Source organism: Zootoca vivipara, chromosome 3, assembly GCF_963506605.1.
Source record: "Zootoca vivipara chromosome 3, rZooViv1.1, whole genome shotgun sequence".
Classification (NCBI taxonomy): domain Eukaryota; kingdom Metazoa; phylum Chordata; class Lepidosauria; order Squamata; family Lacertidae; genus Zootoca; species Zootoca vivipara.
In genome coordinates, this window is record NC_083278.1 from 56,330,507 (window position 1) to 56,345,507 (window position 15,001).

Consider the following 15,001-nt stretch of genomic DNA (forward strand, 5'->3'; position numbering starts at 1 on the left):
ATATCTATCATTAGGGGAAAAAAATGACTGTACTAATCTGGTTTCAGTGTCAATGTACTCAATAAAGGCATACAAATGCAATACTTGATTAATGTTATTTGCAAGTAAAACAACATGTATTTCTTGAGATCTCCCTTTTTCAAATAACACAATCTAGCTGCACAAAAGTAATCAGGGTCAACAATATCCATAACATAAGTTACAAAAATGGACACATATAGTATGTGGGGTCTAACAGGCCCCAAAGTTTTTTAAAAAAACATTGCCACCAGCAAAAGAAATATTTATGTTAATTTATGTTTCAATTTATGCACATTTCTGTTGTTTTCTTACATTGTCCATTTTGTCAGAACTTAAGTGAAAACATTGTTTTGTCAGTACTTAATTGAAAACCTCAGTAAACAAACAGTAAAATAAAGCAGCATAATGTGCCATTAACATTCATATGACTTAATTATAACAGTCTCACAAGTATAAAAGTGCAATAATTACAAGTTGTGAATTACCACTAACAACAGCAAAATCTCACAGTCCTAGCAGCCATATCACAAAGCACCTACGCAACCTAAATCAGATTTCACAACTAGATGAGCAGAGCAGACAAAACAGTTACATGAAGCACCTCATTGCTGTGATCTTCTGCCATTGTGTCAACTGCAGAGACCACACCTCCTCCTTTTCTTGCTGTCAGGAGTGGCAGGCCTGACCAGTTCCACGGCTGTATTTCTTGAAAGTCCAGGGAAGACTCAACTCTTGGTCTACTAAACAAGAACAACTTGTGATGTTCATGCCACTGTGGGTTATTCAACTTTCAGACAATACATTAGAAAAAACTCCACTGGCCACTGTTTGATTAGGTGTTTGGAAGTGTATGCATAGAGTGTCTGGCCACTGTTCCAGAGCAGCTCATCTGCCAGCCTGGGCCTTCAAATCTGCAGAAGAATCCTGCTTGTAGGCATTTCAGCATCCATGATTCACTGTGTGACAACACAGAGCAAGGCCTTAAAGAGCTGGGCCTTATGGCTTCCTGCTCGTGGGACTTCCTTTCATTGGAGATACAGTTGACTCCCATATTGCGGTTTGACTCCCATATTACATATTGAGATCGAGGTTGAATCCTGACAAGACAGAAGTACTGTTTTGGGGGGACAGGAGGCGGGCAGGTGTGGAGGACTCCCTGGTCCTGAATGGGGTAACTGTGCCCCTGAAGGACCAGGTGTGCAGCCTGGGAGTCACTTTGGACTCACAGCTGTCCATGGAGGCGCAGGTCTATTCTGTGTCCAGGGCAGCTGCTTACCAGCTTCATCTGGTAAGCAGGCTGAGACCCTACCTGCCCGCGGACTGTCTTGCCAGTGGTGCATGCTCTAGTTATCTCTCGCTTGGACTACTGCAATGCACTCTATGTGGGGCTACCTTTGAAGGTGACCCAGAAACTGCAACCAATGCAGAATGTGGCAGCTAGGCTGGTGACTGGGAGTGGCCACCAAGATCACATAACTTGAAAGACCTACATTGGCTCCCAGTATGTTTCCGAGCACAATTCAAAGTGTTGGTGCTGACCTTTAAAGCCCTAAACGGCCTCGGTCCAGTATACCTGAAGGAGCGTCTCCACCCCCATTGTACTGCCCGGACATTGAGGTCCAGTGCTGAGGGCCTTCTGGTGGTTCCCTTGCTGCAAGAAGCCAAGTTACAGGGAACCAGGTAGAGGGCCTTCTTGGTAGTGGCACCCGCCTTGTGGAACGCCCTCTCACCAGATGTCAAAGAGAAAAACAACTACAGTACCAGACTTTTAGAAGACATCTGAAGGCAGCCCAGTTTAGGGAAGCTTTTAATGTTTAATAGATTATTGTATTTTAATGTTCTGTTGGAAGCCGCCCAGAGTGGCTGGGGAAACCCAGCCAAGTGGGCGGGGAATGTATGTATGTATGTATGTATGTATGTATGTATGTATGTATGTATAAATAAATATTATTAATTATTATTATTATTATTATTATTATTATTATTATTATTATTATTATTATTACTACCGGCTTTTCAACACTGTAGAGTGTTTCGTTCAGGCCATTGGGACTGGCTGAGCTAATAAATTGTCTTTTTGTTGCAGCTTAGTTGTTTTTATGACATGTATTGGCTTTATGTTATGTTGATATGCAGCACTCTATCTTAATGTAATGTGATATGCTGCCCTGGGATTCTTCAGATTGAAGGGCTGGTTATTAAATTTACTTATTTATTTTGACAATGTATATACCACTTCACTACAGTTGTCTCTAAGTGGTGTACAGTGAAATCAACAAATACTGTATAATATAGATAAAAATAAAAATCAACAACCCCCCCCCCCAGTAAATTAAGAAATGCTTTGAATGCCTGCTGATTTTTTTTTTAAGTCTTCAGTAAGACTTAAACGCAGGTGGTGCTGTGGGTTAACCACTGAGCCTAGGGCTTGCCAATCAGAAGGTCGGCGCGGCGGTTCGAATCCCTGCGATGGGGTGAGCTCCCGTTGCTCGGTCCCAGCTTCTGCCAACCTACCAGTTTGAAAGCAAAAAAAGTCAAAGTGCAAGTAGATAAATAGGTACCGCTCCAAGCAGGAAGGTAAACAGCGTTTCCATGCGCTGATCTGGTTCGCCAGAAGCGGCTTTGTCATGCTGGGCACATGACCTGGAAGCTGTACGCCGGCTCCCTCGGCCAATAACGCGAGATGAGCGCCGCAACCCCAGAGTCGGACACGACTGGTCAGGGGTCCCTTTACCTTTAAGTCCTGGTAGTTCAGCAGGGAGGGGACCTGTCTGATCTCAGCTAGAAAATAGTTCTTCGAAATTGGGTTCACAATACAGAATGCACAACTTCTGCCAGATAATATGGCTGTGCATCCATTAATAGTGACTCCTCTGAAAACCACAGTGATATAAGGGATATAAGGAACCAGGTGGTGCTTAAAGTATCTTGGACCCAACTTTGTAAATTAATATGAATAATGTACCTTGAACCTACATGTGCAGTGCAATAAATAAATAAAGAACAAATAAGTAGGTGAAGAAGTGTGCATGCACACGAAAGCTCATACCAAAATAAAAACTTAGTTGGTCTTTAAGGTGCTACTGAAGGAATTTTTTTATTTTGCTTTGACTCAGACCAACACGGCTACCTACCTGTAACTAGAACATAATAGTTGTGGAAGACTGACACAAACTTTTATTATTATTTTCTCAATGCCATTGACCCCACCTGTTGACAGAGGGCTAACATGGGGTATATAACACAGATGAAAGTTTGTTGTTGTTGTTGTTTAGTCGTTTAGTTGTGTCCGACTCTTCGTGACCCCATGGACCAGAGCATGCCAGGCACTCCTGTCTTCCACTGCCTCCCACAATTTGCTCAGACTCATGTCGGTAGCTTTGAGAACACTGTCCAACCATCTCGTCCTCTGTCGTCCCCTTCTCCTAGTGCCCTCAATCTTTCCCCACATCAGGGTCTTTTCCAGGGAGTCTTCTCTTGTCATGAGGTGGCCAAAGTATTGGAGCCTCAGCTTCAGGATCTGTCCTCCCAGTGAGCACTCAGGGCTGAAAGTTAGTTTTAAAAAATGAGTATACATTGTAGAAAATGCAGTTTTAATTTCACACTAGAGATATGGGAAGCGCAATAAAATAAAATAAAATAAAAATCCTTCTGGAATCTTTTTGGTATATGTTTTAAAATACAGTTTATATTTATTTTCAGAAAATTTGCCCTTTAAAAAATACCCTTGGGAATATGTTTTAATTCCCCCCTCCCAAACTCCTAATATGGACAGACTGTCCTGCTTTAATTTTCCTTGATGGCAAGCACCATAATTAATAACTGATTCTGCTACTTCTGGAATGAAAAGTAGTAGAAAGAAAGAAAGAAAGGAAGGAAGGAAGGAAGGAAGGAAGGAAGGAAGGAAGGAAGGAAGGAAGGAAGAAAGGAAGAAAGAAAGAAAGAAAGAAAGAAAGAAAGAAAGAAAGAAAGAAAGAAAGAAAGAAAGAAAGAAAAACAAAGAAGAAAGAAAGAAGCCTAAAAATAGGGAGAGACTTCAGCTGCTCCTTCTTCCCCTTCACGTTGCCATTATGATGTGTGAGAGAGGAGATACCGATGCACCTCGGAGATGGTTCTTTTGTGGTTCGGAGGAGAAAGGGGAGAGATGGGGGTGGCGGCGGCGGCGGCGGCAGACGCGATCCTCGCTGCTACCTTTCACAGAGGCTGAGGCGCAGCAGCAAAGGAAGAGCAGGCACCCCGGCGGCGGCGGCAGCGGCAGCAGTTTCCCCTTTCCCCGGCCCTGACTCTACGGGCGCATGCTCACTTGTGCCCGCAGCCCTGGACCATATTTGTCAGGACTCCTCGAGAGACGGAGAAAAAAAAAATAAAGAGAGAGAGAGAATTTTGGGGGGGTAAGGAAGCGCCTGGTTCCGACCTGATTGCTAACCCATTAACTGCAGTGCACAACGCCGAGGGTTTTGCCTTTCCATTGCCTCCCTTTGGCTGAGGATGAAAGTTAAGAGAGAGATAAAGGGAAGCAAGCGCACCTCCTTTGCCTCCCTTATGAACCGGGAGGAGGAGCGCGCACGCGGGGGGGGGGGAGAGAAAGAGGAATATAGAAGAGAATTTTCTCCATAAAGGTGCGGGGGGGGGGGCAGAGGAAAGAGTTCCAGCACAGCCTCTCGCGTCTCGCCCAGGGGATGGGACCCGAGGTGGTGGGGAAAGTGGCCCGGTGCCTGCGAAGTGGCCGGGGAGTGTGAGTCGTCGGCCACGGGGGATTCATTCCCTAAAAAAAACCCTTAAGTGCGTGAGAGTGAAAGAGGAACAAAAGAGTGGGCGAGAGAGAGAGAGAGAGGTGCCTTCGGCGTCCGCGTCCCCCACCCCGCCAGCCTCCCCGCTCGCTTCTTCCCCAACATATGACGGGTAAATTGTGGGGAGAAAAGGGAGGTGGTGGAAGCTGGAGCGGCGGTGGAAATGAGGAGGGCATTTCGCAGCCCCGCACGTCTTGGCGGGCGGAGACCGGCGGGGAGGGAGGGGGGGCGGCGGCGGTTCTGCGGCGTCCTGCTGCCCCGCCACTGGGGAGACGGCCCGGGTTTTTTTGACACTTCCCCGGGAGTGTCTAGGGAAGGGGGACGGCACCGCCGCCGCGACAGGGATTTGGGGGCCAGAGGGGTGCGGGTTGCGGAGGGGCCGCCGCCGCCGCTCGCTCCGTTTTTGTTTACGGGGTTCCCTCAGCCGAGGGAGGGATGGAGGCTGGAAGCGCGCGGGGAGGAGGAGGGACGACTGACTTTTCCCACCCAGATTTGGCTGCAGCGGGATATACCGGTTGCATGTGTAACGTGTGTCGTGTCTCCCCTCCTGGAGAAGGGAAGCGCGGGGGGGGGGGGAGGCCTGCTCGGATCAGCGCGCACGGGCAGCTTCTGAGGGTGTGTTTTTTCTCCTTTTTCGTCAAAGGATTATTGTTATTATTATTGTTAATACTGTTTCTCCTCCTTCTTGTCTCCCTTTTGCAGCTTCTGGACTTTGTGGCGGGCGGGCGCGAGCGCGGCGGCGGCGTGTGCATGTGTGTGCCGATATATAGAAATATAATACCGAGCTCCCCAATTCCGCCATTTTGGGCAAACTTTGCACACGCACGCACACACCACACGCGCAGCAGAGACGCTCCTCGCAGTTAGGAGTGGGAGGGAGCGTGTGTGGAAGGGGAGGACGACTCTTGCTCCCCCTGCATGTCTTCTCACTTAAGTGTAAACATAGGTAGGGATTGGGGGCAGCAAATAAACCCCCGTGGGAGATGCGGGGATTTTTCTTTTCTTTTTGCGCGCGTGTGTGTGAGTGAGGGTGGGAGAGGTGTGTTTGCATCACATGAACGTGGTTCGTGTGAATTATGCCAAGATAGCAGCACACCCGGGTTCCTAATGCTCTGCAACAACGCCGCCCGCTTGCCTATATATTCCCCGCTTCCTGTAGTAGCCCTTTTCCCATGATGAGCTGCAAACTGACACACTTGTTCCAAGCTCTTCGTGGGGGGATGGGAAGGCGCTCGGCCCGAGCTCCCCATAACCGAGGGTCCGTAAGTGAGAGTCTGTTTGGGGGGACGGGACGGGACTAAAGCCTGCTTTGTGGTATGTTGATGTGGAAGATAACAGGAGGTGCGTGGGCGGGCGGGGGGTGCTCTCCCGGAGCCCCCTCCCCTTTTATTCTCACACGCGCGCTCAGCAGAAGGAGGAAGTGGGTGAGGAGAAAACTTTGAAAGGGCCGAGCCAACTCCAAAGGGGACCTTCTCAAGCGCCTGGCTAAGGGTGGGTGAAAGGGGGCCGGGCTGAGGAGACCAGAAACACAGAGAGAAAGGAGACGCCTTCTCCTCAAGGAGGGTGATTTCTCTCTCTTACGAGCTCGGGAAAGAGAACTAATCCAGACAGGGAAAGAGCCCAGAACCGTTTCTTCTCCCCTCGGAAGAGAGAACAGTCCCGGCCCTTCCTGAAAGTGGGGAGTGCGGGAAGAGAAGGGTAAAAAAAACAAAAGATGTCTCGAGTTTGTTTTAGGCAACCTCCCCTTCCCGGTTTCCGTCGCAGGCTCCGTAAGAAAAAAACGGGACCCGATTAACAAACAAGAGCAGTGCCTTTCTCTTATTATGCAACTTCCTCAGCCGGGGCACCCGGTCTCTCTCTCTTTTTCTTTTTCTTTTCCTTCCCACACGCTTATACACCTTTTGCTCTCCGTGCAACGGCCTCGCCGCCCTCCCCTTGGGCATTTCCTTTCAGAGAAAGTGGAGGCGTCGAGGTTATTTCAGGAGCCCCCTCGGAAAGCTGGCTCGCGGTACTTTCTGCCCTTTTTCCAAAAGAGGCGAATGGAGAACCTGGGCAGGGGACTGGGGGGGGGAACAACCCCTGTTTTGTAGCCTGAAGCGTAGTTTGAATTTGGTAGTTTTTGTTACAGTGGCTTCGTTGCGCCGGGAAGTTGCATGTGAAGGACCTGCGCCTCTCTTCGACCCCTTCCGCCGCTCTTCTTAATTTTAGGAGGGGGGGGGGAGAGAATATGTAGTATTCCTGCGTGATCATAGTGTTCTCCAGAAAAGTTTCAAGTGCAGCAAAATACACTATTCCAAAACTGGCCAAGGAGGGACCCCTACTGGTGGAACGGAGGTATCCACCCTGGGGATGAAAGTTCAAATTCTGGCCTCCAAGTTTTGCCGTGATTGCACTTCAGAGTTCATGAGTTGGTGAGGTATATTCCAAAGGAATGGTTTGAAGATACGGTTTTTTTGCTGCTTCCCCCTTCCGTACCATTTCTGTTATTACAGTGTTTTCTGATCTATATGAAATGTAGATATATAATGACGAATATTTCTTAGGATTATTATGAGACTAAACTTTCGTTTTGAATACTCAACACTGAACATAATAAATACATCTGATAGTTGTGAAGATGAGTGTATTCAACCCCCCCCTTTTTTTACATCAGTTTCCTAAATGGTCTAGTGCATTTCTGTTGATACAGGACAACTTTAGATCGCCTTTGGCTGTAATTAAATAAAAATGATGTTTTTCAATGAATAATTTTATGATAACTGTAGGATTTTCTTTGCAGGCATCTGCTATACTTTATTCAAGTTTCTTCTGATGGAGGAATTGTTGGTTGCTAGAAGCATACCACATTAAGGTGATAGAAGGGCCTGCAGAAATGATAGTCTTAAAATTCATTTAGGAGGCTGGAATGTACAGGGGTATGTTTCAGATGTGTGGATATGGAAAGTTGGGAAGCCTCCCTCACGTTGATTGCTTGCAGAAAACACACCACAAGCTTGGACTTGCTCGTAGACCAGGCATCCCCAAACTGCGGCCCTCCAGATGTTTTGGCCTACAACTCCCATGATCCCTAGCTAACAGGACCAGTGGTCAGGGAGGATGGGAATTGTAGTCCAAAACATCTGGAGGGCCGAAGTTTGGGGATGCCTGTCCTAGACTAACCTAAGGCTAAGTTCATGGCTTTAAATAAGATTCACATATTTTTATGGCAAAGAAGAGCCACACATCGAGGTACCCAAGAAATGTTGGAACTTCTCATCTCAACAATATGTATGAGCGGCAAAAAAGGAAGGTCTTTGAACACTTTTCTCATGCACAGCATTCAAAGATGCCCTGCGTGCTGGCCAATTTCGATAAAAATTCCTGTTTCCTTGACTCACCTCCTAAGTCCATCTTTGTTTTTCTGAGCTAACTATTTTAGTCAAGATTTTGTTTGCGATTGCATAAGGAGTAGGATCTCTGCTTCTGTAAATATTTTGAGGGGGAGAGAGAAATGTGTATGGAAAGGTGTGCATGCTTCATATTCTGTTAATGTTTGTGTAGCCAAATTCAAGGTGGAGTACTGTATCTCGTTTCAGTTTGTCTGCATTCCTGGATAGTGATACAGGGGAGTTTGCCACCTCAACTCTGTGGCACCGTTTCTTTTAAAAAAATACCCCATATAGTAGATATAGTGGGGTTCTCTTTCCCTTGTGTTTTATTGGATACATCCTAGTTCATTTTAGCTTTTGGTGTTGCTGAAAGTATTGGTTTTTCCTGGTAGGGGATTGCATGATTGTATCTTCACTTGCTTTCTGCAGTATACTGTTAAATGAATCAAACAAATGACATTAAGATAGCTTTTTAACCTCTTGTGACATATCTCTTGGGAAGTTTAGAGCTGTACTTAGTTGGTGTTTCTAGCACAGCTGTCATTTTGAAGTCAGCTTTATTTAATCACTTTTATAACTACATTTGACATTCCGATCATTTTTCGGAAAAGGAATTGTTTGGTGTTTATTATGCTGTAAGGGTCTGGCAGTTAAGCTGTTACTGAGTTTAATTGGGCAGACTTCTCCTGATGTATGTTGACAAAACAAGTTTTCTGACTGATAGTATGAGTTTATTTCCATTAACACATCACCTGTTTGAAATTATGAAGACAGGTTGTTCAAATAGAGAGAGTACAAAATATAGTGATTAATGAACATGGAAAGGATAAGCAATACACTTTCTCATTTAATCCTTCAGGAACAAGGTAATCAGCTGAAGAGCAAGTCTGTGAGCAGTGCAATAATTCACGAAATGAGATGTTTCAAAACAAAACAATCTTGTTAAAATTATACAAAAATGTAAGTGCTTTTCATTGGGTACTCCATTGGATTTGGCAGGAAGAAAGAACAGGCTGGAACTGAATGCCGAGTGCAGAAACTAATGATGATCCAGTGGCAAAGAATTGTTAAAATTTGCATTGTTTCAGTCTTGATAAAGCTTGGTATGAAGTTAACTATTACAAGGTTGCCCTGACATACCACCTAGTTGAAGTAACTCCTTGAGGGCTTCTAGTCATCGCTTGATGGGCTGTCTGGTTTGCTGTGTTTTCAATGCTGAGTTGAAGTTGTTTGCATGTTAAGTTGGCCTGCACTGAAAAAGTTTTGTAAGTGTTAAGGCCAGAACAGCACCAAAATAAAGTGGGGCAACCTGCATTTTCCTTAGCTGAAACAGTTACCTCTCCTTGGGCTATTCATGCTCAAAACAATTGGATATATGCGCAGCAGGACTCTGCATAGGACGCTACCTTGTACTGAGATAGACTGTTGGTCCATTTTGCTTAGTATTGCCCACACAGATCGGCAGAGGTTTTCCAGTGTTTCAGGATGGGATAATGCCCTGCTCTACTTAGGGATGCCAGCAATTGGACTTGGGACCTTATGTATACAAAGCAACTGCTCTTAAACTGAGCTATGACATTTTCAGACTTGCTTGAAAGTAATTTTCTGCTGAGTTTTAATGGATATTGTGGGGTTTCAGCAAATACTGAAAACCCTTTCCCCCAGCCAGACTTGTGATTGTTGCTGATTTGCTAGACATAGAATATTTCAAAGTGAATTTTTTGGGGAAATTACCGTACTTTTCCATGTATAAGACAAGGGGTTTTTAAACTCTAAAATAAGGTTATAAATCGGGGGGGGGGCGTGTTATACAAGGATAGTGCATATGCTGGACGGGCGATTGGTTGCAGCTGCAAGCAGGAGCTTGTCAGTGGTGATTGGGTGGTTGAAGGCGGTGGCTGCAGGGGCTGCTTAGGATTGGGTGCTAGTGCAACAATTTTGTGACTGATCGGTGGTTGCATCAAGGGCTGCTGCAGATTGGCAGATGCTTGTTCTCTTCTGTGATGTGCAAGATTTGCAGCGACGGGTGAGTGATATTCGGGGCGTTCCCCTCCAAAAAAAGCCCAACAACTCTGGCAATCCTCCCTCAAAAAGCTCAACAACTCTTGGCCATCTCCCCCCATTTTCTTAATTTGGGGTCCCCAAAAGTAAGGGGCATCTTATACTTGGGGGCGTCTTATACACAGGAAAATACGGTGTGTTGAGAAAGACTCTGGCTTTAATGTGGATAATGTAATTATATAGTCTAGTCACTAGGTCGCACTTGGTACAGTATAGTGGTGGAGTCAAGATCCACCAGTTGCTTTTTCTGTTACTGTTTAACAGAGGCAATAAAGTTCTTACCTAGCTTCCTAACTGGTGTGTCATCTAAGGCTTAATAACAGTTTATGGCGAACTCACTATGTGTAGATTGTGGTCTTACATGTATACTGGGCCCAGTACACACATCCGAGTCTAAGATTGCAGCTACTGTACAGCATACAGTTAAATCTCTATAGTTTCTACAGTCTTTTTATAAATTTTATGATATTTGCTATTTATAAATACTGCTTTCATTAGTCTTACGACCTTTGCAGAAGAATTTTTAGATCTAAATCTCCAAATTCTTTAATCTTTTCTGTATTCAAGTCCATTTAAAAATGAGAGGTGTTTTTTTGTCAACTATAATGGGCTCCAAGAGAAGATACACTTAAAGGCAATTATTTCTGTGACAATGTGTTAATTTTTTTTTTAAGGATCAGCTGTCATGTGCTGCTTTGGTTGCACCAATTCTACCTCTAGCACATTTAAATAACCACATATTAGAAATTGATGCAGGGAGAAGTAGGGCCCTGTCTGTTACTTTCAGATAAGAATGTATATGGTTCAAATGTTTTCAGGTTACATGCTGTGGAAAGGGAAAGTTATTACTTCTCCCAAAGTTTCAGGTGGCTTAAAAAAATTAAAAATAAGCAATACAAACTGTTGAAACATTGCAGTGAAATGAGCATAAACAGCTTTTGATGATGTCTACATTAATCTGCATTAATTAGCAAATGACATCACAAGTGTTCTGGGGAGCACAATAGTTTGCTCGCTATTTTCTGACACTTTTGTTGGTTCTTATTGCTTAGCTCTGATTTTCGTTTTAATACAAAGAGTTGCCATTGGTGTAGAAGAGGCCACCAGATACTGTAAGAAGAGAGTCGTAATTGCTTTTGGGACTCATCCACACAACCATTTGTCTCATGCCTAGAGAGTACAGATCTGAGTGTTTTTCCGCTTGACCTGCAATTTTCAAGCATGGGTTCAAGTGTTTTCCCCTTTGCTCCTCTCCTTTCCCAGGGAAACACCTTTTTTTAAAGCTAAATTGGAGCACATGTCAATCTAGAGGAAACCTGATTTGTCGAATGCTAAAGAGCAGTTTTCTCTGGGGTGGAAGCAGCAGGACAAGAGGAAATGTGAATAATCCCTTAGACAACAGTAGGCTTTCTAAAGAAGTGCAAACACATTTATTGGATTAATTTTAAACCTCTTCGCATTTTATGATCCTTTCAATAGAAGTTATTAAAATGCACAGAAGAAGGAAGCTGACACACAACATTGTTTCACAAAGCTATTCAACATGGGTAACACTATACAGTAGTATTCTTTCCAAGTTACTTGCAAGTCTAAAACAAGAGTCATATCCAGACTAAGTTGAGGAGCTGAGTTGTTCATGGCTCAATGTCCACTGAAATTAATTGGACTTTAATTCAACTAACCGAGTCTCAGTTCAACCCTATAGGTTATTCCTGTCGTACAGACTGCATTATGATTATGGTTATTTGTCTAGTATCTGGCCGTGTTTCTAGAATTTGCTATCTCTGCATTATAATCTCACCTATTGAAAGGTACCGTTTGAGCTGATATCAACAGAGGTAGATTCTGTTTTCTATAAGAATGCTGTTTAGTTAAGGTTGTTCCTTTCAAAATTTGCTTCCTTCACTATGCAAGCAGGCTTCAATGGTCTCAGAGATTATTTTGCCTGCTTATAGATAGGTTTGGAAGCCTGGAATTTTCAGTTTATGTTAAAATTATTGCCAATTACATATAATGCATATGGCAGAAAAATATACTGTAGTGCATTTTAAAACGGCAAATACAGTTGAATAAAAGAGCATAACTGGGGATTGGATGTGTATCCAATACCGTATGTATTGAGCTTAATCAAAGTTAATAGTCATTGTGAAAGAGGATAGTTCATTCTTCTTTCTGTCAGAAAAATCTAGGCCCAGAACTTGAGAATTCTAGGGTATATAAAAGCAAAAAATAAAGATAGATTATTGGTAGTTCTCCCCCCCCCCAAGCAAATAGCTGCTAGATATTTTTCAGATCGACTTACTACACTGATCATGAGTCATAACTATAAGAGCTTGTCCAGGCAATCTTTTCAAAGTGTTTTCTATGCCATTTTAGCCATTGTGGAATAGTCTTACAAGTTCTAATCACAGATATTTGGGCTGTGTGGTGGCAATAACTACTTGGGGAGTGTAAAAGCTTTGGTGCAACAGGTTAGCTATGTTGTTGTTTCTCTCCTGCCTTTCTAAAGAAAAGCTGGATAAGTGGTACTGCAGTGCTGAAGATGGTGATTATTTAGCATAAGAACAAGTAGTTTTGAATAGCCCCTTTCTTTCAGCCATACAAAGTCTAAAAACTAACATAAATGTGAGTGTGTATGTGGAAGGGAGGAGAAAAGGAGAGAAGCAAACAGGCTGAGAGCACGAGAAAAGGCCATAAAGGGTAACATCATTTCTACTATATTGAACGAAAGTTGAAGACCAGTTATATCTGTTGATAATAGGTATTGCTGCTTTTAACTGTTTTGAGAGACGTAATTGCAGATCGTAAAGGGTTTTTTTTTGTTGTTGTCTAGCTCAAGCTATTAGTGAGTAAGATCTACCAAAACGTGGAACCACGTTAGCAGTCTTTAGGCTTAAATAGGGGTGTGGGTGGCTCTGTGGTCTAAACCACCGAGTCTTTTGAGCTTGCTGAACATAAGGTTGGCACTTTGAATCTGCATGACGGGGTAAACTCCTGTTGTTTTGTCCCAGCTCCTACCAACCTAGCAGTTTGAAAGCATACCAGTGTGAGTAGATAAATAGGTACCACTGCGGTGGGAAGGTAAATGGTGTTTCCATGCTCTCTTGCTTCCTTTACGGTGTTCCATTGCGCCAGAAGTGGTTTATTCATGCTGGCCACATGACCCGGAAAGCTGTCTGTAGACAAACACCACCTCCCTCAGCCTGAAAGCAAGATGAGTGCCAAACCCCCATAGCTGAATTTGACTGGATTTAACCGCCCAGGGATCCCTTAGCTTTTTTTTACCTTTAGGTTTAAATAGGACCTAGTTCTATTGAACGTAGTCCTCTTGACTGTATCATCTGTTTTTGAGGATAAATAGATTTTGTATCTTTATAGGTTTACTTGGAAGCAAGTCCTATTGCATCTATTGGGACTTATTTCCCAGAAAGCATGCATAGAATTTTAGCCTCTGCTTCACCACCGTGAAGCACACAGCATTCCATGATCTAGTACAGGCATCCCCAAACTTTGGCCCTCCAAAAGTTTTGGACTACAATTCACATCATCTCTGACCACTGGTCCTGTTAGCTAGGGATCATGGGAGTTGTAGGCCAAAACATCTGGAGGGCCGCAGTTTGGAGATGCCTGATCTAGTATTTTTCCCCTAAAGGGAAAAAGTTCATGCGGTTCCAACTAGAAGTGTGGGAAGAGTCCCTTCTGGCTCATTGTTTGGTGGGAGTTCATTTGAGTGGGGAGTTTACAGATCTTGGCTGTTGTAACTTCTGCAATTCAGATGCACAGTTTTCAGCCTTCGAAATCACGGAAATTGTTATCACCAGGATCTCTGAGTTCCTGGCTTTTATATTATGGTTGTTCAAGTGAAGGAACGCTCAAGTATGACCTGGAGAGTTCATGTGAAGGAACAATATAACCTTCATCTACTCTAGGTTGGGTTTTAGATAATTCTTCTCTAATGCCCAACATTTCCCATGTGTCCTACTCTGTTACTGGTGCTTTTTTATAAGTCCACGAGCAACAGCATCTTAAAATTATTATTACAATGGCAGGTAGCACCATGGCTTTATAATAGGTGCTTTCTTGCTGCTTGAGGGTTGGGAGACTCTCTGAAACAGCATTAGAGAAAACTAGAAGAAGCTCGTTTATGGATGAACATAGGACTTTTAAATTCCAGTCAAATATATAACCCAGTAGTTATCCATATTTGTTTCCAGCTTTAAGCAAAACACACAGGTGGAGAATGCAGATAACTAGAAATGTGACAGTTTTGATATTAGCAAAGTTAGATATAGATTTTAAGTGTTATGCCAGATGTATTTCACTTAAGGCTAAAATCCAGGCAACTGCCGGATTTTATATTTTCAAAAATTGGAACCATTATTTCTTTCATTTTCCCAGCAGTCCTAGGTGTGACCTGAAACCTACACAGCACAGTAGAGCCTAATCCGATTAAATCTGCTATCTCTTCCTATCCTCCTATTTCTGGCTAAATTTAGACTTCGCAGCATCACCATCTAACCCAGTTTTCTACTGTACCTCTCTCTTCCATCCACTCCCCTGCCCCTCCCCCAATTTGCTTAATATCCAGTCTGATTAGGAGCTTTGGTGAACTCAGAAACTATTTTGGTATTTTGTGATGTTTTGGCTGGTTTTAATAAAAGTGTTGATTAGCTATGAATTTTGAAATTATTTACAATAGGTTATAAATATTGTGGGGCAGGTGAAACGATGATTGAAAATCATGTGATATATGGTGTGAAA

The 15,001-nt window shown here is 43.7% G+C and overlaps 1 protein-coding gene across 11 annotated transcripts in view; it reads left to right on the forward strand.

Annotated features, from left to right (window-relative positions):
- Nucleotides 1–4,338: 4,338 nt before the first annotated feature.
- L3MBTL3 (L3MBTL histone methyl-lysine binding protein 3) overlaps nt 4,339–15,001 on the forward strand; it is a 58,858-nt gene continuing 48,195 nt past the window's right edge. Inside the window, exon 1 of one of the 11 annotated variants that reach the window (XM_035109022.2) lies at nt 4,339–4,412. Coding sequence is in view for 3 of the 11 variants with exons in the window: in XM_035109011.2 (XP_034964902.1) it covers nt 6,635–6,819 (185 nt within the window). In the remaining 8 variants the exon portion in view is untranslated. The other 10 variants (XM_035109014.2, XM_035109016.2, XM_035109018.2 and 7 more) reach the window with 10 other exon arrangements.